This window comes from Chiloscyllium plagiosum, chromosome 30, assembly GCF_004010195.1.
Source record: "Chiloscyllium plagiosum isolate BGI_BamShark_2017 chromosome 30, ASM401019v2, whole genome shotgun sequence".
Lineage (NCBI taxonomy): Eukaryota > Metazoa > Chordata > Chondrichthyes > Orectolobiformes > Hemiscylliidae > Chiloscyllium > Chiloscyllium plagiosum.
In genome coordinates, this window is record NC_057739.1 from 37391206 (window position 1) to 37417516 (window position 26311).

The 26311-nt window shown below is 40.2% G+C and overlaps 1 protein-coding gene across 1 annotated transcript in view; it reads left to right on the top strand.

The window, feature by feature from the left end:
* The window catches only part of LOC122564614 (hemicentin-1-like), a 429834-nt gene that overhangs the window by 232265 nt on the left and 171258 nt on the right, over nucleotides 1-26311 (top strand). The window contains exons 40-46 of the mRNA XM_043719704.1: nucleotides 408-583; nucleotides 4204-4300; nucleotides 10282-10404; nucleotides 12133-12294; nucleotides 12433-12714; nucleotides 22196-22363; nucleotides 25866-25979. Coding sequence (XP_043575639.1) covers nucleotides 408-583; nucleotides 4204-4300; nucleotides 10282-10404; nucleotides 12133-12294; nucleotides 12433-12714; nucleotides 22196-22363; nucleotides 25866-25979 — 1122 coding nt within the window. The remainder of the gene's footprint in view (nucleotides 1-407; nucleotides 584-4203; nucleotides 4301-10281; nucleotides 10405-12132; nucleotides 12295-12432; nucleotides 12715-22195; nucleotides 22364-25865; nucleotides 25980-26311) is intronic.

Consider the following 26311-nt stretch of genomic DNA (forward strand, 5'->3'; position numbering starts at 1 on the left):
CAAAGAAGCGCTTCGTAGGAGGCTCCCAAGCACTGATGATGTCGCCTAGCCAGGGGACGAAACGTTTGCAACAAAAACTTCCAGCTCGGCGAACAGAACCACAACAACGAGCACCCGAGCTACAAATCTTCGCACAAACTTTAAATAAAAGCCTCTCCAAGCACTTCAAGAAATTGAATGGAGTTCCTCCTTGTCTGTATATGGGGGTAACACTACATTATTTCCTCTGATGGAATTGAATTCAAGAGCTCACCATGTGTGGAATTTCATTGTGAACTGTTGACTCCTCTTCTGAGACATTGTGTGTCCAAACGCTAAACTTAAAGGCCAGGTTGTATTGGAACAGACAGCGTTTTGATGGAGTTCAGTAAACTAATCAGTTTCATAACTTTTTTTTAACATTATAGTTCCACCAAGTATTCTGGGAGAGGAACAGAATGTTTCTGTAACTTTGAATGACTACATATCCTTGGATTGCCAGAGTCAAGCATTCCCACCACCCACTCTTCGCTGGACAAAGGATGGTCAACCTCTACCAACGCGTGCAGATCATAGACTCTCTGAAAATGCCAGTCTCTTCGAGGTCAGTATTACCATTGAGTCTTTGATCTCATCTATGAAAGGTTTTGCTCTGAGTTTTTTCACCAAAGTTTAACTTCAAAGAAAAGCATTACATTTTAATCGAAATTTTCACACCTTCAACATGGTTCAAAGCACTTTACAGTCAATTAAATATTTTTGAGATGTGGCAGCCAATACACACATGGCAAGGTCCCAAAATCAATAATGTGCTAATGACCAGATAATGTCTTCCTAGTGATTGGTTTGAGGGATACCAGGGAAACCTCATCTACTTTTGAAAATAGTCCTGAAATATTTTATGCACACCTGCAAGGCAGGCATGACTTCCATTTAATGCCTCATTAATAGGACGGCACCTTCGACCTTTTGCAAGGCATCAATACTGCACTGAAGGGTCAGCCTAGATGTTATGCTCAAGTCTCTGGAGTGGAAGTTAACTCTGATTTGAGAGAGTTTGACGCCAGTTTATAATATCTTCATTATTGTTTGTTTTTGAAAATAAAACTTCAGGAATATCGGTGATTTTCAGGTTTTTTTCAGTGAAGATAAATTTGCTGCAAAGCCAAAATAGAACTACACATAATTTTGGAAATCTTCCCTAGATTCCTGTTTGCAATGCCATGGAAATGCATGTATTTAAGAACAGTATTTTAGGGACAAAAAACACCCATATCCTGAATTTCATTTTTTAAATCATTCTTGACCCTGTCTACCCACCAATATTTTCACTATCTGTTTTCTGAAATAATTTATTTCTCAAGCCCGTTATGCTTTGGTTAAAAAGGTTTTACTTAACATCTTCACTTGCTGTTAATTTTTAACGTGTGGTCCAGACTTTTGAATATTTTGTCAAAGTGAACAATTTGGCTGGATTGTTAGTCTTTGTTATAATCTTGAAATCTTTGAGTCATTTTTAAAAAATGTTTCCCAATATCCCAATTTATGCTCCATCCCTAAACCGCAATATCTTCAGTGAGATTAGTTTACTATGGTTACTAGGACTTAATAGGGTGCTGTAGTTAATTTTGACCATCACCTTTTGCACTAATAATTTTTGCAATTGTTCTGTACTTTCTGATCAGTACTCTAATTGCTTTTTCACAACAGCCAATAACTCAGAATGGTAGAATTTCTACAGCAGAGAAGGAAGCCTTTCAGCCCATTTTATCTGCACTAGCTTTCTAAAAGATTATCTTAAATTGTGCCATTCCCCTGCCAACTCGCCCTGCACATTGTTCCCTTTCAAATAATTCTCTTTCAATATTTCAGTTGAACCTGCTTCCAACGCACATTCATTGTCTTTCAAATCCTAACCACTCATTGCATAAAAGGACTTCTACATCACTTTATTATTTTACTAATTACTTTAATTTTCTCAATTCCTTCATGAGTGTGATCATTTAATCTATGAAACTCTGACTAGACCTTCAGTCTGATCTACTCTCAACCTTGTATTCTCCAAATATAGCAGTCCCACCTCTCCAATCCATCCTCATAACTAATGTTCTTCATCCATGGAAGCATTCTGTCAAACATCTTCTGCACTCTCTCCAGTGGCTGCACATCCTTCCTGAAGTGCTGTGCCCAGAACTGGAAACAATACTCCAGCTGAAGCCGAACTAGGTCTAATGCAAGTTCAACACATAACCATGGTGGCTCAGTGATTAGCACTTCTACCTCACAATACTAAGGTCCTGGGTTTGATTCCACCCTTGGGTGATTGTCTGTGTGGAGTTTGCACATTCTCCCCAAGTCTGTGTGGGTTTCCTTCTGTTGCTCTGGTTTCCTTCTACAGTCCAAAGATGCACAGATTAGGTGGATTGTCCATGGTAAATTGTCCATTGGGTCAAGGGCTGTGCAAAAGTGAGGACTGCAGATGCTGGAAATCAGAGTCGAGATTAAAGTGGTGCTGGAAAAGCACAGCAGGTCAGGCAGCATATGGTAAGCAGGAAAATCGACATTTCGGGAAAACGCCCTTCATCAGGAAGGGCTTTTGCCCAAAACATCGATTTTCTGGCTCCTCGGATGCTGCTTGACCTGCTGTGCTTTTCCAGCACCACTCTAATCTAGACTCAAGGGATGTGCAGGCTAGGTAGGTTAGCCATGGGAAATGCAGGGTTACAGGGACAGGGTAAATCTGGGTGGAATTTTCTTCAGAGTTCATGTTCTCAACTTGTCCTACACTCAATAGGCTGAATGACCTGCTTCTCCCTGTAGATATTTTATGATTCATTTAAAAGACGTTATACATGCAGGTCCTTATACTGCTGCTCTCCTTTTGTGTGAACATGTTCTTCCTACAAACATTTATCATTTCATACTTTTCTACATTCATTGAATCCCTATAGTGTGGAAACAGGCCACTTGGCCCTTCGAGTCCATGTCAACCCTCCAAACAGTATCCTACCTAAACCCTATCCCATAACCTTGCACTTCCCAAGGCTAATCCACCTGGCCTACACATCCCTGGACACTGTGTTTGGGCAACTTAGCATGGCCAATCCACCTAATCCACACTTCTTTGGACTGTGGGAGAAAACCAGAGCACTCGGAAGAAACCCACACAGACACAGGCAGAATGTGCAAACTCCACACTGACAGTCACCCCAAAGGGGGACTGAACCCAGATCCCTGGCAGTGTGACGCAGCATTAAACTACCATGCCGCCATGCAACTTCATTGCCATGTATCTGCACACTCCATCAACTTGCCTCTTTCCCCTCTGAAGTTCTTCACTATCCTTCTCACATTACGCTTCCAAGTTTTGCATCACCTGCAAACTGACCCCTGAACTGTAAGAACAAGTGAAATGAAAGAAATGTGTATTTATGTAGCACTTTTCACACATACTGGGCATCTCAAAGTGCTTTGCAACCAATTACTGTAACTACGTTTGATACGTTGTCACTGTTGTAACATCAGAAACGTGACAGTTAATTTGCACACAGCCAACTAGCACAATCAGCAATATGCTAATTGCCAGTCTGTGTTTGTGATATTAATTGAGAGATATGCATTGGCCAGAAATTCTGCTCTTCTTTGGAATAATGCCATGTGACCTTTTACATTCACCAAAGCAGGAAAATGGAGCTCCTGTTTAACATTTTGCCTAAACCACAAGCACTCAGTTAGTGCAGCATTCCCTCCATTCACCAAAATGTTATGATTGATTTTTATATTTAAGTTCTGGAGTGAGACTTGAACTCAAAGGTGAACGTGCTAACCATTGTGCCATGCCAGACAGATACTAGATAGGATTGACCACTGTGTAACCTTTATGTTATGGCTTCCTAAATGAAGGGTCAGAGGGTCACAGAACTGTGGAGCTGTAATTGAATTACAACAGCTGTCTTCTAGCTCTAACAAGGTCACGCCCTCAGTTCTCACTGAAAGATCACAACAATTTCCAAGCCTTAAAATGGGATCACAGAGGATGAGAAGTTTGAGAATCACTGTTTTAGATTAATCAGTGATTGCAAAGCCTCGGTCTTGCAATTTGTCCTGGGATCCAAACTCTCAGATTGCTGAAGTCAAAGGGCCAAATCCAGACTAAAGTTCCATCAGGTAGCCAGCATTGTATATTTTGGAAGAAAGGTGTGATTATTTTTGTCAATCTTTTAGATCAAGAGTGCCCAAATTCATGATGCTGGCCGCTATACTTGCGAGGCTTCAAATAATGCTGGAAAAACAGAGAAGAACTATAACTTACACGTCTGGGGTAAGTAGGGAGTATGTAACCAGTTTGACAGTTTTTGGGAGACTGACTCCATTTTGTTATTCAATCCCCTTCTTTGCTCATTTGAATTAGCCCTGCTTTTTTCTCACATCGTCCAAGATGAGAAAGTGAGTGTATTCCTGGGAATCTTCTATCTCAGGAAAGACCAGTTCGCTGAAGATGAGTTTACAGGAGCATTACATTTTGGAAATGTGATGATGCTAGAAACGGTGAAACTTGAACATTTTCTAGTGGTGCTAAACCCCTAAGTCAACCCTGTAAAGTATGTGATACAGTTGCTTTCTTAATATCTTGTGTTTGGATAGTTTACTGTGCATTATTTGAATTTAGAACATTTCCTAACCAGCAATCACAGTTTAACGTGCCTATCTTATATAAATCTACATGAGAAACACTTAAGGGTTTAATTTTGTTTATGTGGTCTTAATGCATTTGAGTGCCTGTTTAAAACTGCAGTGCAGAAATTTTGAATCAATATGTTTAGACATGTTGAAACAGAAAGGAACTTAAGTCTGCAGTGTCTTTATCATAAGAAATGAAGCTCTTAAGAAGCATTAATCAGTCTAAGTAATTATGTGTCACTATTCCCAAACTGACGCCTGCAGGTTATGATTCCCTGCTATGTTCCATAGCGCAGCATTTGGTTACTTGTGGTGCTGTGGTAGTTTCCCTACCTCTGAGCCGGGGCGGCCAGGTTCAAGTCCCACCTCCTTCAGAGTACAATAACATCTCTGAACAGGTTGATCAGAAAATGTCCAGAACAAAATATTTGGTTCCAAATTGTCCTGAACAGATTTGGACCAAAAACTCAAAAGAGTGTAACTGAGTCACTGTATGGGCAGTTAACCAAAAGGCTGTTGATTGGTTATAGTGAATGGCTCTTCTACGATTGTGACCATGACATTTAAACTAAAGGTTCTTGGAATAAATCTACACAAGATATTGGCTTTGTGACTTACTATCTGATAAACAACTTCTGGTGGTATTGACCCCTAGAATCAGGTGCTTACACTGGAAATCCACAGAACAGTGATAGGGGACAAAAGGGAGGGAGGTGGGAGGAACTCCCCTCTTCTGGAACAAGCCTGGACTTCCATAGTTTTAAGTCCTGTGAAATTTGGGACTTGGAAAAAAGAGCGCCTTGAATTTGCATTGCCCTTTTCACGACAGCCTGCCATCTCAGAGTTCTTCACAGCTGATAAATTACTTTTAAAGTGTAGTCACATCAATGTTCTTTCTAAGCTTTTTGGCCATGCAGCCGCTGAGAAGCACGCTAACACATTGATTTCTGCATGTGGGAGTCATTGCTGCACATGAACCTCAAAGGTCAACACTGCCAAAAGAAATTAGGTGCATTGGTGATCACGACTGTGATGTAGGAAACACAACAACCAACTTGCACTCAGTAAACATCAACAAAAAGCAGTGATAATGATCAGATGGTTTTTTTGTGATTATGATCCAGGGGTTCTCCAGAACATTGAGGGCAATTCCCCCGCTCATCTCAAAAGTAGGACATTTTTATGTTTATCTGAGGAGGCAAATGGGGTCTTAGTTTTTAATGTCTCGTCCAAAAGACAGTGTTTTCATTAGTGCAATGCTCTCACTGTACTCACTAGAGTATCAGTGTCAACCTCTGTGTCCAATTAACTTAATGAGCTCTGCCCCTCTGCTGTGCTTACTGTGAGAAAGGGTGAATCCTTCAGGTGCCAGCAGTGAAATAATCTCCCCTCTGATCATCACCAGATAATGCACAAACCAGAGGTAACATACATATCTTCACTGTAAAATAATTTTGTGAAATGGAACATATCTGATGCTGTACTGAAGTGTTTTAGTTCAATTGCTAGCACAGTTGTGGTGCTGTATGTTCCAGTACTGGTGAGAAACTCTTAAAGGTTTCATGTCGAAGGTCACTGGAAACCCTGACTATTATTATTTCCAATGCTGCCTAATGCAGAAGACATACATGATGGCAATTAATGTTATCACTTTGTAAACACATCAAGAAAGACCTTTGTGCTTTTCTTTTGAATCTGAGCTGCCGATCCCATCACCCACTGCCACTAAATTAAAATGCTTCAATGTTGTGGAGCATCTGGCCTCACTTTTACAAGCATTACTGGAATGGATCACACATCTAGCTGTCAGTGGCTTCATTCAGTAGACAGAGAATGATTCACTGAGGCACTTCCCTGACAGATGGGTAGAAATGAGACACAACACAGTGTCTGTTGACACACTGAAACTGAGTAGTAAGGCACAAAGGTCAAGCTGATTGTGACTGGGGAGTTTTTTCTAATCTGAAATAAAAGCCAGGCAAGATTCCAACAGTAACTTGAGGTCAGAGCCATTTTAAGGATTGAAAACACTCATGTGTTAAGCATCGTTTGGGGATTGGTCAGTATTTTGAAGAAATCACACTCCAGGCTTCCATTCCAAAAAAACCCGGGGCATCAAAACTAACATTCACTGTTCAGACTTCCACAAAACGAATGATCACCACCTTGAGAAACATATAAGAATGCCCTTGGCTCTGATCGAGCAATAACCCAGCTCAAGATGATGGACAGCACAGGAAGACAAAATTATTAGATACTGCAAATTCTATCAGCCTTGATGACATTCCAGCAATAGTACCAAAGACTTATGTTCCAAAACTTGCATCTACTAGACAATGTGGAAATTGCCCAGATATGTCCTGTACGTGAAAAGCAGGACAAATCCAACCTGGCCAATTGCTGCCCCATCAATCCATTCTCGATCATCAATAACACTGGGCATCCATAAGGTGTTGTTGACCATCAACAGCAGCACAGTTGTTCCCAGCACAATCTGCAACCTCATGGCCCAGCATATCCTCCACTCAGTCTTTGCCATCGAGCCAGAGGAGGGTCAACCTGGTGAAGCTACCAAACAAGGCTACTTGCATGTCAAACAGCATTAGCAACAAGTGCAGACAGACCGAAGCAATCCCACAACCAACAGATCAGATCTAAGCTCTGCAGTTCTACCATATCCTGTCGTGAACAGTTGTGGTCCATTAAGCAACTCACTGATGGGAGAGATTCCACAAATATCCTCATCCTCAATATTGGAAGAGCCCAACACAGAGTACAAAATACATGGCTATAGTACACATGATAATCTTCAGTCAGAAGTGTCAAATGGATGATCTATCTTGGCCTCTTCCACTGATCCCCAGCATCACAGATGCCAGTCTTCAGCCAGTTCGATTCACTCCACCTGATATCCAGAAATATTTGGAAATGCTGGATATTGCAAATTCTATTGGCCTTGACGACATTCCAGCAATAGTACCGAAGACTTGTGCTCAAAAACTTACATCTACTTGACAATGTGGAAAATTGCCCAGATATGTCCTGTACGTGAAAAGCCAGACAAATCCAGCCCAGCCAATTGCTGTTGGAACTTAATAACAACAGTGCTATCAAACATCATCTGTTCAGCAATAGCCTGCTCAGTGATGTCCAGTTTGGTTTCTGCCAGGGCCACTTAGCTTCTGACAGCCTTGGTTCAAACATGGACAAAAGAGCTGAATTCCAGAGGTGAGGTGAGATCAAGGCCACTTTCAACCGAGGTGGCATCAAGGACCCCAGTAAAACTAGAGTCAGTTGGAATTAGGGGGCAAACTCATTGCTTGTTGCTGTCATACCTGGCACATAGGAAGATGATCTTGGTTGTTGGAGGTCAATCATCTCAGCTCCAAGACATCTCTGCAGGAGTTCCTCAGGATAGTGTTCTAGGTCTAACCATCTTCAGCTGGTTTATCAATGACCTTCCCTGCTTTTTCAGCTGCGGATGTTTGCCACTGCATGTACAATGTTTAGCATCATTTGTGATTTCTGAAATACTAAAGCAGTCCACATTCAAATGCAACAAGATTCGGACAATATCTAGGTTTGGACTAGCAAGTGTGAAGTAAAATTTGTGTCATTTAAATGCCAGGCAAAGAATATCCCCAGTTAGAGACAATTTAACAGCACCGCTTGGCATTCAATGATGCTACCATCTCTGAATCCCCCACTATCAACATCCTGAAGGTTACCATTGACCAGAAACTCAATTTAACTCACTACATAAACACAATGGCTATTACAGCAGGTCAGAGGCAAGGAAGACTGCAGTGAGTAACTTACCTCCTGCCTCCCTAAAGCCTGTCCACCATCTACAAGGCACAAGTCAGGATTATAATGGAATACTCCCCACTTGACCGGATTGGTCAAGTGATGCCCAGCTCTTTTGGCGGATGTTACTCATGCCCCCCTACACATTAACAGCACAGTGGTGGAACGAGAGTATCAAGCTCCTGGGAGTGGTCATCCACAACAAGCTTTCTTGGACTCTTCATGTGGACGCACTGGTTACAAAGGCCCAACAATGTCTCTTCTTCCTCAGGCAGCTGAGGAAATTTGGCATGACTGCGAATACCCTTGCCAACTTTTATTGGTGCGCCATCGAAGGCATTCTGTCTGGATTCTGTCTGGCAACCATACCATTCAATATCAGAGACGGTTACAGAGAGTGGTGAACTCGGCCCAGACAATCACAAAGGCCAACCTCCACAGAGAGTGGTGAACTCGGCCCAGACAATCACAAAGGCCAACCTCCCACCTATAGAATCCATCTTCCAGACCCGCTGTCAAGGAAAGGCCACCAGCATTCTCAAAGATCCATCCCATCCTGGCAATGTTTTTCTACAACCTCAACCATCGGGGAGAAGATACAGAAGCCTGAACACACGTCCCAGCTGGTTTTGCAATAGTTTCTACCCTACTGTTGTTAGAATACTGAACTGAATGGACTCACAAACTCTTAACATTCACCTGTACCTGTGTTTTTGTTTTTGCCGCTGTTTACATGTTATTTACTTGTCTAAGCTCCTTAACTATGGGATCTGCCTGTATTGCTCACAAGACAAAGCTTTTCACTGTGCTTCAGTACACTTGACAATAAATTCAATTCAATTCAATTCAATTGGTGCAGCTCTAGCACCACTCAAGATGCTTGACAGCATCCATGACAAAGTAGCCAGCTTGATTGATGTCACATCCATAAGCATCTACTCTCTCCCATGCCAACGCTCAGTAGCAGCAGTGTATACTATCTACAAGATGCACTGCAGAAATTCATGAAAGATCCTTAGATAACACATTCCAAATCGATCACCTGCAATCTACCTTCCAAGAAACTCACCATCCTGATTTAGAAATATATCGCCATCAAGCCAGTGGGTCAAAACCCTGGAATTCCCTCCCTAAGTGCATTCTGGGTCTATCAACAACATGTGGACTGCAGCAGTTCAAAAATGCAGCTCACCATCACCTTCTCAAGAGCAACAAGGACAAAGCAGTAAGTGCTGGCAAGCCAGCAAAGCCCATGTCCCAAGAGTGAATAAAAAAATTCAAGAGGGTCATGAGAATGTGAAACTCACTGCTTGAAAGGATAGTAATGGCAGAAACTATCATTATTTCAAAAGAATATGGCTATTCATTTGAAGGGCAGTAACATGCAAATTTATTGACATAATGTATGCCCAAGACAGAGCTGAATAGCTTTATAGACATTAACTGCAATAATGATAGTGTTGGGAAATTGTGCTTGGTTTGAAAATGGGTTATGATCTAGATGAATGGTGGAGCAGTCTCGAGAGGCCAAATGGCTAAATCATGATCCTATTTCCTATGTTCCTACAGACTAAAGCTGGAGATTGTAGTAAGTCTGGATGGCTACTTGTCACTCAGCATGGACAAAATGGCAGGATAGTCATCTTCCATGCTATAAACTTCTGTTTCTGTGATTCTCAGCCAAATGTGCAGCTATGGGTGGAATAACATGAGCTGTGAGGAGAAGTAATTATATTTTGTTGACAATCACACAAGATCAGACAGTGATAAGCACAATATTTACTCTGACATGCTATGTTTTGAAATATTTTTCAGTGCCCCCAACATTTTATGGATTAAAGGAACAAATATCTGTGACAGTAATTGAAGGAAACACAATGAGTTTGTTTTGTGATTGCATTGGGATTCCTTACCCGATCCTTGAGTGGCAAAAGAATGGTAAGTTCATCAGTAAATTGTACTGTGTTTCTAATTAGATGATCTTGCTGCAGACAGCAAATCCACTCGTCCATCCTTTATAATCACAAATTCTACTTAGACTGGTTGAAAACCTGAGTTGGATACTCATGAAGATGAAGTAAGGCAAATGGACTGTCTGTTAAGTTAGAAAGATTCTTCTTCCATTTTCTATTCAACTGGTAGTTTAAGCCACCAAGCACCCTGCTAATTTTTTTTTAAATCACACAACACCAGGTTGTAGTCCAACAGGTTTATTTGAAAATACAAGCTTTCAGAACGCTGCCCCTTCATCAGGTAACTAGTGGGGCAGGATCATAGGACACAGAACTTATAGTAAAAGGTCAAAGTGTCATGCAATTGATGCAATGTATTGAACAAATTTAGATTGTTGTTAAGTCTTTAATCACTTAGAAGGGGGATGCAGGTTTCTATTTTGATGAATCTATACCAAATTTGTGGATATGTGGTAAGGAACTCTGACTTTGAAAGAAAGTCATAACCACTTCATCACTTGAGTTGTTACTAAGCGATATTCTTATTTGTGTGAACTGAAACTTGGTTGAAAGTAAGAGATTTAGTTTTGTTTTTAAGTGTAGCGTGGTATGAACAGTTATATCCTTCGTGATCAGTGTCTAGACCATTATTGTTTTCAATATTTGTAAATGATATGGACTTTGTTAAAGGAAGTAAGATACTCTGATGATCTATGGGCTTTTAGGGAAAAAGTACACCATCTTACCTTGTGGTGATAGTCCCTTTAAGAATTTGGCTTTCTCAGAGCTGTTTTCTGGTTAAAACAGCAGTTGGTTTCTAATAAATGGTTGTGAGACTACATTGCCTGGAGATAAACTATAGGAAAAAAAAAGGTCAACAAGTTAATTATAGAGTGACTAGGTTCCTCAGAATAATAACGTGTTCAAGCAATTTAGTTTTTTAGGTTTTGGGACAGGCTGGAGGAGAGAAAGTCTCTCTTTAAATAAAGTTCAATTGAAATTTTGTTTATTCACTACAAGAGTTTTATACTCTTATTAATAAGGATTCTCAACAGTCAAACCATCAAACAATTAGAAAAGCAGGGTGTTTTCCTCATGTGCAAACTAATCTTTTAAAAGGTGGGGGTCAAAAGCATAAGTTCCTAGATTTTTTAAATGAGGCTATAGAATTCACTTATACAAAAGTGAAGGTAAACCTGTTCAGTTGTTTGTTTGTCTGAAGTTAGAATATTGCAACAAAATCTTATTAATATGGAGTATTATGTACACTGTGACTGAAGAAGGCTATTGAAAGCATACACTCTTTACTTAACTTACTGTGGTGAGTTTGATGGATGATTAATGTGCAGGTGTAGAAGGTTCTTAAAAATAAAAGGCAGGCTAAGATTGGAGGGATGTAAGTTAATAATCAAGTTTTGGAACTTCAATTTATATCAAATGTCTTAATTCCTGATTGATTTTCAGGTTAATAACACTGCATCTTGAACATTCTGGGGTATTTTTCAGCAACATCCAGCCCTATAATTCCATTGTTTTATGGCATTGAATGTAGGGATGAGAAGTAATGAATTTTCATTTAACTAAAGAAAAAATCGATTGATAATGAGAAGAAATAATTTTTAAAAATATTTTGTCTAGGTTTGCTTTTGTAAATCCAGACCTGATTATCTCTTTCTTAATATTTTCTGTCTCTGTTCCTTACTACCAATCACAGGAAAACCACTGTCTACAGTGAAAGATGATCGAATTACTGTTTCCTCTGGTAGACAAATGCTACAAATATCTCGAACTCGGATGTCAGATGCTGGAAACTACACATGCATAGGGACTAATTTAGCTGGGACAAACAAACAAGACTATAGTGTGGAGGTTTATGGTGAGTGTGGGTAAATTGAGAAGGTGAAATATTTTATATAATGGAAGTGTTTCAGATTCCGCAATATTTCTGGAGTACCTCTCCTTGTGTGACTTGAAGTTTGCGTCAACCCTTGGCGGTTTTCTCTTTCTGTTTCAGTGATGCCCAGTATCAAGAATGGTGGTAGGCAGCCAACAGAAATTTCAATTGCCAGGGGAGCTGAGATCACGCTAGAATGTGAAGCTAATGGAGTTCCATGGCCAACATTGACATGGATGAAAGATGGGCGTCCTGTGGTGAGCAGACGAGGCATCCAAGTGGAGAATGAAGGGCGGTCTCTGAAAATTCAAAGGGCACAGGAGGACAACACAGGCCGGTACACTTGTCTGGCTATTAATGTGGCTGGACAATCAGACAGGAAGTTTGATTTGAGTGTTCATGGTAAGCGTTTGAGTTACTACTGATTTTGAACAGATGTCACTTATCATCTACTTAGTTATATGGCCAGCAGGTAAAAGGATAGAAGGAGGTAAAGAAAGGGCAAATACATTTAGATCTCATAATAAAATAGTTGTAGTGTCCAGAACAGGTTAACTGGATGAAACAGAAGTCTATTCATTTGAGTGATTGTCATTATCAGATTTATTGGTGTCACTTGATTGCTGCGCTCATCTGGGTGTTTTAAAACTGTTGGTTATTCCTCTGAGATGTCTCAAGATGTGATTGTGAGTTTGAAAGTCAGACTCAAAAATGGCCTCCATTTCCATCCTTAGACTGAGTTATCTGACTGTTAGCTAAAACATTAGTTCTCAGGGTCTCTTTTGTTTGGAGAAGCTAAGGTCACCAGTCTTGCCCACCCTCTCTTACATGTCATTGCAAAAATATAACTCAGGTTAAAGATAGAGAGTTAAAAGGAAGAATGGTCCTGTTCTGATAAAAAGTTACGTGGAGTTGCTCATTCACTTTGTTCCTGTTTGGTTTTACAATTTTTAAAAATCCAATCTCGCAGAATGTTATAGCTTATAAAATCCAATTGTTATTACTAGCATCTAACACTTGGGAGTCCTGTCTGGTGTGTGATGTTACAAGTATTTGGGCAGAGCATACTGGCCAGTTCTCATATGGCTTCATTTGTGGACTTGTGTGGCCATGACTTGCATTTTGACTAGTCCAGAGGACTCCCATAGATTGCACTTCAAGAGCCACTAAGGTAGTTGTATGGTTCAACTGGTTTTGCAATTGGTCCTTGGTGTCCAGTTCATGCAATATTTGACTGTTATCTGGACTATGGTTGTGACCATTGTTTAGACATTGCAAATGGCCAACCAGCCCAGGTTTGAGATTTCCCAGTGAATCAACACTGCTTGAATTAAGGCATTGTCTGATAAGGACACTATTGGAAAAGGCAATGGTGACCTCCGCTGCACTTGAATAACCTACCACAATTCAGTATCTAGGTTTAGTCTGCAATGTTATCCACTAGTGAAATATCCAGTGTGGCCAATTGCAAGTTTTAATGTAAAATCAGTCACATTTGTGGATAGAGAATAACTTTACATTGTATAACAGATAATACAAGTAAGGCGTAATTTGCTACCCAAAGGGTTAATGATTTTATTCTGTTACAAATTGACAATCATTCTTCTCTCTATAGACCCATAAATAATATTGTAGAAAAAAATCCTTCAAGTTTCCATAAAATACACTGGAGAGATTAAAATGGGATGTTGATAATTTATGAGTATATTTGTGTTAATACAATCCAGCTGCTGAAGAACAGACGTGCCATATTTATACCATTTTTCATGCAAGATGCTTCAAACTGTTAGTTCACTGTTTGCTTGCTATAGCAACATTGAGATGTTTTGGCCAAAATTGTGATTTGCTTCCTGTCTGGCTGTCTTTCTCATACACCTGTTCCTTATTCCCAAAACCCTGTACTGTCCTTTCCTTTTGTGATTAACCTGAGATCAAATTTCTGCATTGGGGTTTTCCAGCGTAAGTCACATCCAAATGTTTATCTCACATGTAATTCCATTCAATCTAATTTACATAACATTAAATGCAAAAAACTGTCAAGAATCAGAAGAATTGGAGAGTGCTTTTACATACGGTTTTGCTTTAAAAGATCTCTGCAGATGTACTGAAGAATGGTAATTTGGTAAAGTTTGATTAATACACAGAAAATGTGTTTATCACAGAACAAAATCATTTTGATTTAGTGTCAATCCACATCTCATGAGTAACCTTATTTTAAATGACTAAAACTAACACTTGTTATATACATAGCGGACCTTATTTTTAAAAAATTGCCAAACGTGTCTGTTAATGCCCTCATAATCAAAGGTTCCATTTTCATTTTCGCAAAGGTCTGAAAACAAATGTTATGATGGACCTATCAGTGGTGGTGAGTACACCCTGGAGGCCACACCAAGTTTTGTGAGCAAGGCCTGTTTCAAACACAATGTTATAAAACCAGCAGAAAAGATTGTGGACATGCAAGTTTCAATCAGTACTTAGAAGCTCTGAATTTTTTTTTGCATCAACAAATTGGGGGAATTACACTGAATGAAGTTACACATTTGATCAGAAATTCTAAGCCATGACCTAGAACGTCTGCCAGAACCTCTAAAATGAATAAAGGGTTCCTAGCTTCCTACCTGTGAGTTATCCCTAATTAATCCATTGTCTTATATGATCAGTTCAAACATGTAATTTTTTTATCCCTTCTGTGTATATTATTTCAAGATAAATAAAATTTGTATGAGTAAAGCATTGAATGTGAAGCCTCTAGTGTAAGGACACTTTGGCATTTAAATAATTCTGTCCACTTTCTCAATGTTTCATAGTTTAGTATAAAAAGGGTTTTATGAAATGGGGCATCAAATGAGCCGTAATTTGTGTTTAAGCCTGAAACTCTTTAGGCAATTGTTAATTTAAAATGTTAGCAATTTACCACAATTTTCAGTAAGCTTGTGACGGGTACATTTAAGATTATGATCAATGAGTTGAGAAGTATTTATGCTTCTTTGTAAAATTGATTTTTATTTCAATTTAAAATTGGACTTTGCTGAAGTTTCAGCTTAGAACAGATATTTGGAGTCTGAATGGTCCCAGTGTCAAGCTGTGGGCTGTGCCTAGCTATAAGTGTACTAAGCTAGGAAAGGGAAAAAAATAGCCACATAACCCATTCCTTATCATCATTCACTGACCTTGCTGAATTGTGTGTTGATGCATGCTTCTGTCAAGAGTGTGCACATTGCTGAGTGTAGACATGACAGCATGTTTTAGTGCTTGCATATATGACAATGTGTTTGCACGTACAAGAGAATGTGCTGACATGTGAATGAGAGTGTATTGATGTGAACATCATCCTGTGTTTTTGTGTATTTGAGCATGTGTTGAGTGTTTGTGAGTGTGTGTTTGTGAATCTTATGGTATATGTGTGTGAGCATGTGATGGTATGTACATGTGAGAGAATGGTGTATGTTTGTGTAGAAGTGAGTATATGGGTTGGTTTGCTCAGCTGGCTGGACGTCAGGTTTATAATGCAGAGTGGTGCGAACAGTGTGGGTTCAATTCCTGCACTGGCTGAGCTTATTGTGAAGTACTCTCCTTATCAACCTCTTACCTCGCCTGAGGCATGGTGACCCTCAGGTTAAATTATCACTAGTCATCTCTTTCTTTCTCACTCACTCTCTCTATGAGAGAGCAATGCTATGGTCTGGTAAGACTATGGCAACTTTATCTTTGTCCATGTACGTGTTCTTGAATTGGTGAGTATGTATGAGAATAGGTTCAATATGGTACTGTCCTTGAAATGAATATTCTGGAATCAAGGTGCTCTTTTCTATATACGTAATTTTTAAAATCAATGTTGACTTACTTGTTGAGGTATATGAAATAGATAATACTCAGAAAAATCTCACGAACATTCATCAGATAATTCTCCATGAAACTTCAAAGTCATTGCACATAGACAAGCATTTCATAATAAATTCAAGATTGATGAATCCAAAGATGTGCAGGTTAGGTGGATTGGCCATGCTGAATTGACCCATAGTGTCCAGGAGTGTGCAGGCTAGGTGGATTAGCTATGGGAAATGCAGGGTTACAGGGATAGCGTTGGGGGTGGGCCTGGGTGGGATACTTTGGAAGGTTGGTGTGGACTCAATGGACTGACCGACCTGCTTCCACACTGAAGGGATTCTGTGATCTATGATATGATATTCTAACAAGGAGAAAGGTTTGAGTTTAAAATAGCTATCCGAGAAAATATGCCACAGCAGTAACCTAGTACTGGGAATTCTGCATTTCATTAAATTATATTTTCTAACATACAGTTGTATTTTTGACTCCAATGTGAGGGGAATCAACATAACATTGTTATGAAAAACAATTTGGTCTGATTGTCCATCCCTGGATAGTTAACTTCTCGTGAGTTGAATTTACAGTGTAACAAAGCAGTCAGTATTGTCTTAAGTCTGTTTAAATATAGACATTTTTCCTGACCATAGCTCTACCAACGAACGTAATGTTCAAGCAGTTCATTCCTTCTCTAACTATTATAACGAAAGTAATGAGTTAGTAGATGAAATAACTCCAAGGAGGCAGTTATCCCGTCACCAAGCCACTCTTTATTTACATGTGCATAGTACATAGGTTGTGAGCAGCCAGCTCGAGCCAGTCCCTTAAATGAAGAGACTCTCTGAATATCCTGTTTATTTTTTTTCTTTTTTTCTTTTTTTTTCGTTTTCATTACCCCAGACTACTGCCTCACTGCGGTAGTGCTTATTTTTCCCCAGCACCCATGTTGTGTATGTGCAGATGTGAGACACAGTGAAAGACACAAGGTGCACAAATCTTTATTCAGTTTCCACCACCAAGAAGAAAGGAAACACTCAGGTGGCCAGTGACAAACACTGCCCTTCACATCAAAGGGCAATGCTGTGTGATTAAACAGTGAAGGGGAGGGCAGGGATTAAATCAAAATAGAGTTGGAGGGGGAAATAATGCACTCCACTCCCTGCAGCGCCCACCTCTCCCTGAACAACTCCAGGGTGTTGGTGGATACTACGTGCTCCTTCTCCAGAGACACCCAGGCTCTAATGTAAATCTCCTGTTTATTTTTCTTTTTCCTTTTTTTTCATGTTGTGTATGTGCAGGTGTGAGACACAGTGAGCGACACAAGGTGCACAAATCTTTATTCAATTTCCACCACCAGGAAGAAAGGAAACACCCAAGTGGCCAGTGACAAGCACTGCCCTTCACATCAAAGAGCAATGCTGTGTGATTAAACAGTGAGGGGGAGGGCAGGGATTAAATCAAAATATAGATGGACGGGGAAATAATGCACTTCACTCCCTGCGGCGCCCACCTCTCCCTGAACAGCTCCAGGGTGTTGGTGGACACCGCGTGCTCTTTCTCCAGAGACACCCAGGCTCTAACGTAAATCTCCTGTTTTTATTTAAAAATAAACCCCCACACTACTGCCTAACTGCGGTAGTGCTTATTTTTTTTCCCTCCAGCACCCATGTTGTGTGTGTGCAGGTGTGAGACACAGTGAAAGACACAAGGTGCGCAAATCTTTATTCAATTTCCACCACCAGGAAGATAGGAAACACCCGAGTGGCCAGTGACAAGCACTGCCCTTCGCAAAAGGCAATGCTGTGTGATCAAACAGTGAAGGGGGAGGGCAGGGATTAAATCAAAATAGAGTTGGCGGGGGAAAAGATGCACTCCACTCCCTGCGGCGCCCACCTCTCCCTGAACAACTCGAGGGTGTTGGTGGACACCGTGTGCTCCTTCTCCAGAGACACCCAGGCTCTAACGTAAATCTCCTGTTTGTATCTGTTAACCAGGGCTCCCAGATTGGCCAAGGTTAACAATCTCAATGAAGGATCTCATTGTCAATGATGTCTACCTTACCCTGGTTCCAATCACTACAGTGGGTATTCCATAAAAGTTCAGTTAGCTCCTTCAATAAACCAAGTGAGAAACAGATTACTGTATTTATTCATATAAAAGTTTAGTTGTTGAGACTAACTTACTTTGGCTCCATCATAGGTTCTCTTATTCATAGTTCGAGGGGTCAAATGTATGCTTGATTTAAGTCCAAATGAAATCCAGAAAACATTGCCATGATGGAATAAAGTAAAAATCACAACCCTGCAAGATCACGTTGATTATTAGCATTTTTATTTTATAACATTACAAACTATTCCATCCAATACAAAATAAATATGTAACAAACTAATAACACTTCTTTTTGAAATCCTTCAAAATCCCTGAAAAATAGTGATATTTTATCTGAGGTATATATGAAAATATGTTTCTTTTAGGCCAAAAATTATGTAGTCTGCTTTTACATGAGTATATGTCATACTATGAGTACCATATGAGTGTGTATGAGTTTTGTTCCTATATCAGTTCCAGTGTGCTATTGCAGAGATGGGAGGGACAGAAGATTGGTACTGAGTGAACAGGGAGCTCTCTGTTCAACCTCTGATTTTCTCCTCTTTTTTTATAAACTTGGCAATTAAACAAGCACTTTACACATCAGTCTTCAGTTCTTCTGCCACGATTTATTTTTAAAACAGTGTGTAGTTTTATGGAGTATATCCTGACAATAAAATAGCACTGAGGAAAAATTTAATCTGAGAATACTCAGGCTTGTCATTAACATTATTGTCTGTCATTTCCAAACCGTAGCATTTATTTTTATGCATCTTAGAAGAAACAATCCTGAGTGTTAGCAGATGAAATTAGGACTTTCCAGTAATCAGTTCACTGAACAATACATTAAGCTGATTGCCATTATGTTTTCTTGGAATGTTCTGTCTCATCACTTCTACCCAGTGCTTATTTTGTCTTGGGGTCAAAGATAATCTTTTTCTCTTTGGCCTTTTTATGTGTCTGGTTTTAATTTTATTTGCAAGCCTATTAATCAGTCAAGAAAAAAAAATGCTGGAAAATTTATATGGACTATGTACATATTCCCCCCCACAATTTTGTAGCCTTCATTTTGGAACCAGCCCATTCTCCATATGGTAGTCTGATTAGCAAACAACAGTGGACTGTTTTGTACAGCCCAACCCAAATGTTATTCCAACTTGTGGCCAAATGTTTACAGATTTCACCAGGATGGGGAGGGGTAATAGCAATCAACAACCTAATACCTAATTGTGACAGCTTAACTGTGAGCAGTACGTTCAGGACAGTGAGAAAGCAAATTACCTTGAGATATGGTTTAGTTTAATCTCCCCTCCAGTGGCATCTACTGTCTATATATGAATATTGTGGCCCGAGTTATGAGCCTCTGGCTACACATTGTCTCCATCTTCAGCATCATTTCAATAGAAGCAGTGCAATTAGACCCATAATCACAGACAGGCAAAGCATGAACCTTGAAGGTCATTTGTTGAAAATGTAAAATCAGTGTTTTCTTAAAACCAGATGTGGTTAGGCTGGTTAATCTGATTGGGATGAACACCCAATTAACATTCAATCCAATGCTGCATTCCCTGAGTTACCATTGACAGAGTCTGTCTGTCTTTTGTCCTGCCCTTGTTTCCAAGGATTGAGCAGTGGACTTCTGTTGGATTGGTCCATGCTTATGAGCAAAGTACTGCAATGGCTTGGCAATGCTTTCTGTAGTATGGTTGACCAGGAAATTCAACTAGGTGAAAGTGAGGACTGCAGATGCTGGAGATGAGGGTCAAGATTCGAGTGGTGCTGGAAAAGCACAGCAGATCAGGCAGCATCCGAGAAGCAGGAAAATCAATGTTTTGGGCAGGAGCCCACCCTGATGAAGCTATGCATTTCCAGCACCACTCTAATCTTAACCAGGAAATTTTCCCATTCTTACAATCTGTTGTCTGATGTATTGAAAGGATTTACAGACTGATAACCTGTTTGGCCATATTACAAATATATCTTCCATGGTCAACAAGTCCTGGAACATGGACCTTCTGGTACAGAGGTAGAGTGCTTACACTGTGCCATACGACCTTGTAATGTCAGAGCAGGTTTTTGGCATTAAGGTTCTGTGAATGGCAATATATTAACAACATTTTAGGAAATTCACATCTAGGGCTAATAATAGCACCATGAGTAGGATTTTCTATTTTGGGTTGGATGCTTGGTATTGTCATAAATTGGAGGTCCCATACTTGCATCGTGTCTGAAGCAGTCAGTGAAGTGGATTTATTTCCCAGATTTGTCAATTAGAAGCCAAATGGCCAACACACCATTAAGCACCCTTTCACCAACATTAAAAAAAATTAAAATTAAAAGATAACCACAGCTTACAGGCTGCAATTGTGTTGGGGAACCTCTCTGCAGTGTAGCTTGCCGCCACATTTATGACTATTGGGAAAGGAAGTCATCAAAGCTTGTTTTGGTTCTGGGGTGTGCTGCTAGGAATCTGTCTCCAGGCAGGTGCTGTACTGTCAACGTGACTGGGATCCCAAAGGTCAGCGAGCAGATTAATCAGCTATGATAATTGACTTCTTAACAATTGACCACCGTTTGCAGTTCAGCAGGTGTTCCACCCTTTATCTGGCCTCCCAAAATGGCTAAAGACATGATGGTGCTAGCAAACTAGCATGTCACCAGTGTGCAAACTTACTAGTCCACTTGCCCTATTGCCAATGCAACATTTGAATGAAAAAGGTTTCTGAAGTGTTGAGAGCTCTAAGCTGGAGGAAAGGCAATAGATCGAGTCAAAATGTGAATACTAGATTAGGTATATCAATTGAAAGTCGGATTTCTGTTTTCATACTCATATTTTATGAAACACTTCTTTCGCAAAGCACCCCCTCCCCCACAATATATTTCATTCAAGGTGATCAAGTATAACTTAGTTCCAATCAACATCACAATCCTATCTTGTGGCAAGTACCATTTCAGAACCAAAAACTGGATGGGAGAGAGGCCTATGGTATTTTATCTTCCTTGCCTATAAGGATATTTCCAGTTTGTATTCTGTGTAGCCCTCTGTTTCCAAATTGTTATTGAAGGAGAGTTTCCCCATTATTCCACAGGAGGACTCTGTTACAGTCACTTGCTATTTCAGCCTCAAGGAGCTAATTGATTTTTTTTAAAATCCTGTATGTGGACATCCCATAGTCACCCTTCTTCAAGTGATTCAGATTTTCAGGGAAATGATTTTTGGGAATCTTTAGAAGGGCCTATGTCTGTAATCTTTAGAATGGAAGGCTGTTGGATTGCTAGACCACACTGGGCACAATTTTCCTCTCCCTGAAGATGGCGAGGAGTGTAAAATGGATGGCAGATAGTTAGGTGAACTGTCCCTGGAGAGATGCCTCTCTCATCACATCAGCAACCAAATCTTAGGCAATAAGATCCATGGCAACCTAATCGGCTCTAATCAATTAAAGCTCTTAAGTGGTCAATTTCATGGCCTCAGCTCACCAAGGGCTTTGTATGACATCATATCAGGAGGTTGTTCTGGTTATCTGCTGCAGTCGTCCCAAGGTTATTAAGTCTTTGGGGTAGGAAATAGTCAGACACACCCAGAGTTAAAATTGCTTGTACAGGCAATGGCTGACTTTTTATTTCTCTTGTTGAAGACTCCCTCTGCTTAGAAAAATAGTAGCTTCAAGTAAGCAGAATATATATTGTACTTTTCAAAGCACTATACATTGCAAAGTTAATGCCATAATTCAAAACATTGAATTTTTCAACTTTCATAAGTGTTTCCTGAACCAACAGGCAAGAACACTTACAAATATGAGGAATATAAAGCTAGGGTATGTATATATTTAGTATCGATATTGTAATATGGGACTTCCATGGTCAGTTAAATCAGAAATGGCAGCATCAAGTAAAGATACTTTTTCTTTCTGTCATGTCTGCATCAGTGACTGACAGTTGATACTGTGTGTGTGTTTTTGGTCAGTCCCTCCAGCTATCATTGGGGAGATTGGGGTTCCAGAAAATATCAGCACCCTCTTGAGCAACTCGATCTCACTGATATGTGAGGCCACTGGCGTCCCTCCACCTGTCTTCACCTGGTTCAGAAATGGATCACCTATTGTCTCCAGTACAAGGATGCAAATACTGTCAGGTAAATCAAGAAGTAATCTTTTTTTCTTATCGGGGTCACATCCCTAAAGTACAGCAAATTCTGTTTTCACTTCTTTTTTGACTAAATGCTCATGCCCCATGAAACATTTTGATACTGACATTAAATAGTACCATTGTGTTTATCAATCGCTGGTTCCACTTGAAATCTTCACAAGGTAATTTCCTAAGTTTGTGTTTTGAGAGTGATCCCTGAATGGTGCAAACTGCTTGTAAACATTATCTGACAGTGTAAATTTTGATTTTGGTACATTCATAACACAGACACAGCACACATTACATTAAGATTGCAGCGGATGTGTACCAGAATGGTTCCAGGGCTGAGAGATTTTAGCTATTTGCGGAATGCTGAAGTTGTTTTCCTTGGATCAAAATGGATCATTGGAGGTGTACAAAGTTACAACAAGTTTAGATAAAAGTAAATCAAGAAAAGCTGTTTCAATTAGCTGATGATACAAGGTCTACAGGTCACAAATTTTGAGCAAGGAATAGGCAGGAGATGTAAGGAAGAATTTCTTGTAGCAAGTGATAATGACTTGGAACTGTAGCCTATAAAGATGGAGATGTTGAATAATTTTGAAAGAAAATTGGATGGACATTTGAGGAAAATAATCTCACAGTAGTATCAGTATAGATCAGGAAATTGGTTTGACTGAATTGTTCTGCAATGACCCAGTAGGTTGAATGGCCTTGTGAATTGTGATGATGCTGTGACTGTGACATGAATACATAAATATGATGCATATGTGGATATGTGTACCCAAATACTTATGCAAGCAAACACTCTTGCTACTTATGAAAAATGATGAGAAGAAGCCCTCTTGTCACGTGACCTTAATGATGTGTCAGATCAATTTTTGCATTAATATCTGGTGATACTGACCTTGGCATGAATCTGCCGCTCATAGACTTGCCAGCCTTCCATTTGACTTATTCTTTTCTACTGCTATATTTGGATAGAGAAATAAATCACTTTTTGATGCTTGATGGTGTTAGTTACAATTGTAAGTGGCCTGAATTGGAAAAGTAAGGTTTTGGTACAGATTGCTTAACGCTCTAGACTGGGTCTAATACTGCTTAAACCAAAAGTAGAGTTGAATGTGGAATTATGTGAAGTTTTTACCTGCCAGTTTGTTATTCCTTTTCCTTTTAATGGGAATGTCAGTTGGCCAGTTCCGCACAGCTCCAACTTTGGGGTTGAAGTCCAGTGATGGAGTTGCAATGTCCGCTGGAAAAGTCAGACCCCATACAATTTCCTGCAGAAACCATATTCTTTCTGAACAAGGATTGGAACTATCATTGATGTATTTCTTACTCACAACCCCAAATAACAGCACAGTGCTGGCACTAATTCTGGCATTGATGCTGGTGTATTATTAGGGGTTGCTTTTGTGCAACTGCACCACAAGGACACCACTCAAATTACCTCACTTTAATGGGTAGCTATAAACCGATGAGTTTGATATCAGTGGTGAGTAAGTTGTTGTTGGGGGGGAATTCTGAGAGTTAGGATTTATGTGCATTTGGAAAGACAAGGACTGATTAGGGATAGGCAGCATGGCTTTGTGCATGGGAAATCGTGTCTCAAAAATTTGATTGAGTTTTTTGCAGAAGTTACGAAGACGATAGATGAAGGCCAAGGGATAGATGTTGTCTACAAAAACTTTCCCAAGGCCTCCGACAAGATCCCACATGGTAGACTGGTTAGTAACGTTAGATCACATAGGATCCAGATAGAGGTAGCCAGTTGGATACAAAATTGGCTTGATGGTAGAAGACAGAGGGTGGTAAAGCTATATTATTTGGACTGAACACCTGTGACCAGCGGTGTGCCACAGAGATTGGTTCTGGATCCACTGTTGTTCATTATTTATATCAATGATGTGGGTGAGAATATGGGAGGTATGGTTAGTACGTTTCAGATGACACAAAAGTTTGTGATATAGTGGACAGTGAAGAAGCTTATCTTAGAGTACGAGATCTTGATCAGATGGGCCAATTGGCTGAGAAATGGCAGATGGGATTTAATTTAAATGAATGTTGCATTTAGGTAAGGCAAACCAGGGCAGGCCTTACACAGTTAATGGTAGTGCTCTCGGGATTGTTGGTGAACAGAGGGACCTAGGACTGCCTAGTTCCTTGAAAATGGCATTGCAGGTAGACAGGGCAGTGAAGAAAGCATTTGGCACGCTTGCCTTCATTGGTCAGAGCACTCAGAGTTGGGCCATCATGTTGCGGCTGTACAAGGCATTGGTGAGGCCCCTTTTAAAATACTGCATTAAAGTCTGGTTGCCGTGCTATACGAAGAGCGTTGTTAAAGTAGAACGGGTACAGAAAAAGTTTACGAGGATGTTGCTGGGACGGAAGGGTTTAAATTATGAGAGACTGGAACAGGCTGAGACACATTGCGCTGGAACATAGGAGGCTGAGGGGTGACATTCTAGAGATTTACAAATCATGTTTGGCATAGATAAGGTGAATAACCAAGGTGTTTTTCCCAGGATAGGGGAGTCCAAAATTAGAGGGCATAGGTTTAAGGTGAAAGGGGAAAGATTCAGAAGTGACCTGAGAGGCAACCTTCTCACACAGATGGTGGTGCATGTATGGAATGGGCTGCCAGAGGAAGTGGTGGAGGTGAGTAAAATTACAACATTTAAAAGACATTTGGACAGATATATGAACAGGAAGGGTTCAGAGGGCTGTGGACCAAATGCAGGCAAATGGGACTAGTTCAATTCAGGATACCTGGGTTGGCTTGGATGATTTGGGCCAAAGGATCTGCGACTGTGCTATCTGATTTTATGACTCTGTGGTCAGTTTACCAGTTTGTAAGCCTCATCGGAGCTCATAAAGTGCGGTTTCTTATTTCCTTGCAAGCACTAAGCCAGGATAAATCCTACTCACCAGTCTGGAGTACCACTGACTTGGACTTCTCAAGTGTTAATGTGATGGGGATCTATGTACACGTCAGATAGCAAGTGATTCTGAGCTGCTGCTTTGAACCTGTTCATCATTTGGAATAAAAGTTTAATTGGGCACAATACATTATTGCTGTAGCATACAATGCCACAGAGGAGGGAAACTTTCTCTTGTACCAGTGATCTTCTGCTGCCAGAGTTGTGGGCAGCACAAGCCCTGTACTGCTGGCTCAGGCTTGCCACAGTGGAGATGATGCAAATTTTGGGACGACACAACTTATGTGCATTTTTTAGCATTTAAACTGACAGAAGCTGCAGGCTGCTTCACCTTGTGACATCTGGTAGTGTGAGGCCCAGGGAGAAGAGGTCTGAAGTAAAAGGCATATATGCCCTCAAACAGTTCACTCACAATTATTCAGATGTTACTGTGATTACATTTCACGATGCATTTTTTTGCTGATACCTTCAATAATCCTTTACCATTTCTTCATGACTGTACAAATTATTGTTAATTATGGAATTACTTTACTGCTTTAATTGTTTCCAATTCTTTGATTTACCCCCAAGGTGGACGAACCCTTAAATTGACTCGTGTGCTCATGGGAGATGCCGGCCATTATTCCTGTGTAGCCAGCAACAGTGTAGGGGAAGCAGCGAAGGATTTTCATGTGGATGTGCTGAGTAAGGAGGACAGAACTGTTGACGATTTTATTCAAAATCCTATCTGTAACATCATACATTGTAACATCTCTATTGCTTGTGAATTCTTCACACAAGTGACATTTCGAAGTACTCAAGGATTGTGTGGTCCCATAACCTACATTAGTTTGTATAAATAAGGCTACATGAAAAAAATCTTGGCCAACGATCTTTACTTTCCCCTTCCAATAGTCTCCCCTCTTTTTCTGAAGACTCTGGAGTCGGTTCTGTTGATACAAGACATCCATTGGTGCCCAAAGTGGCTACCCTTCATGTATTATTAACTCAGATAGTGAGACTCAGTGAGGTCTTCA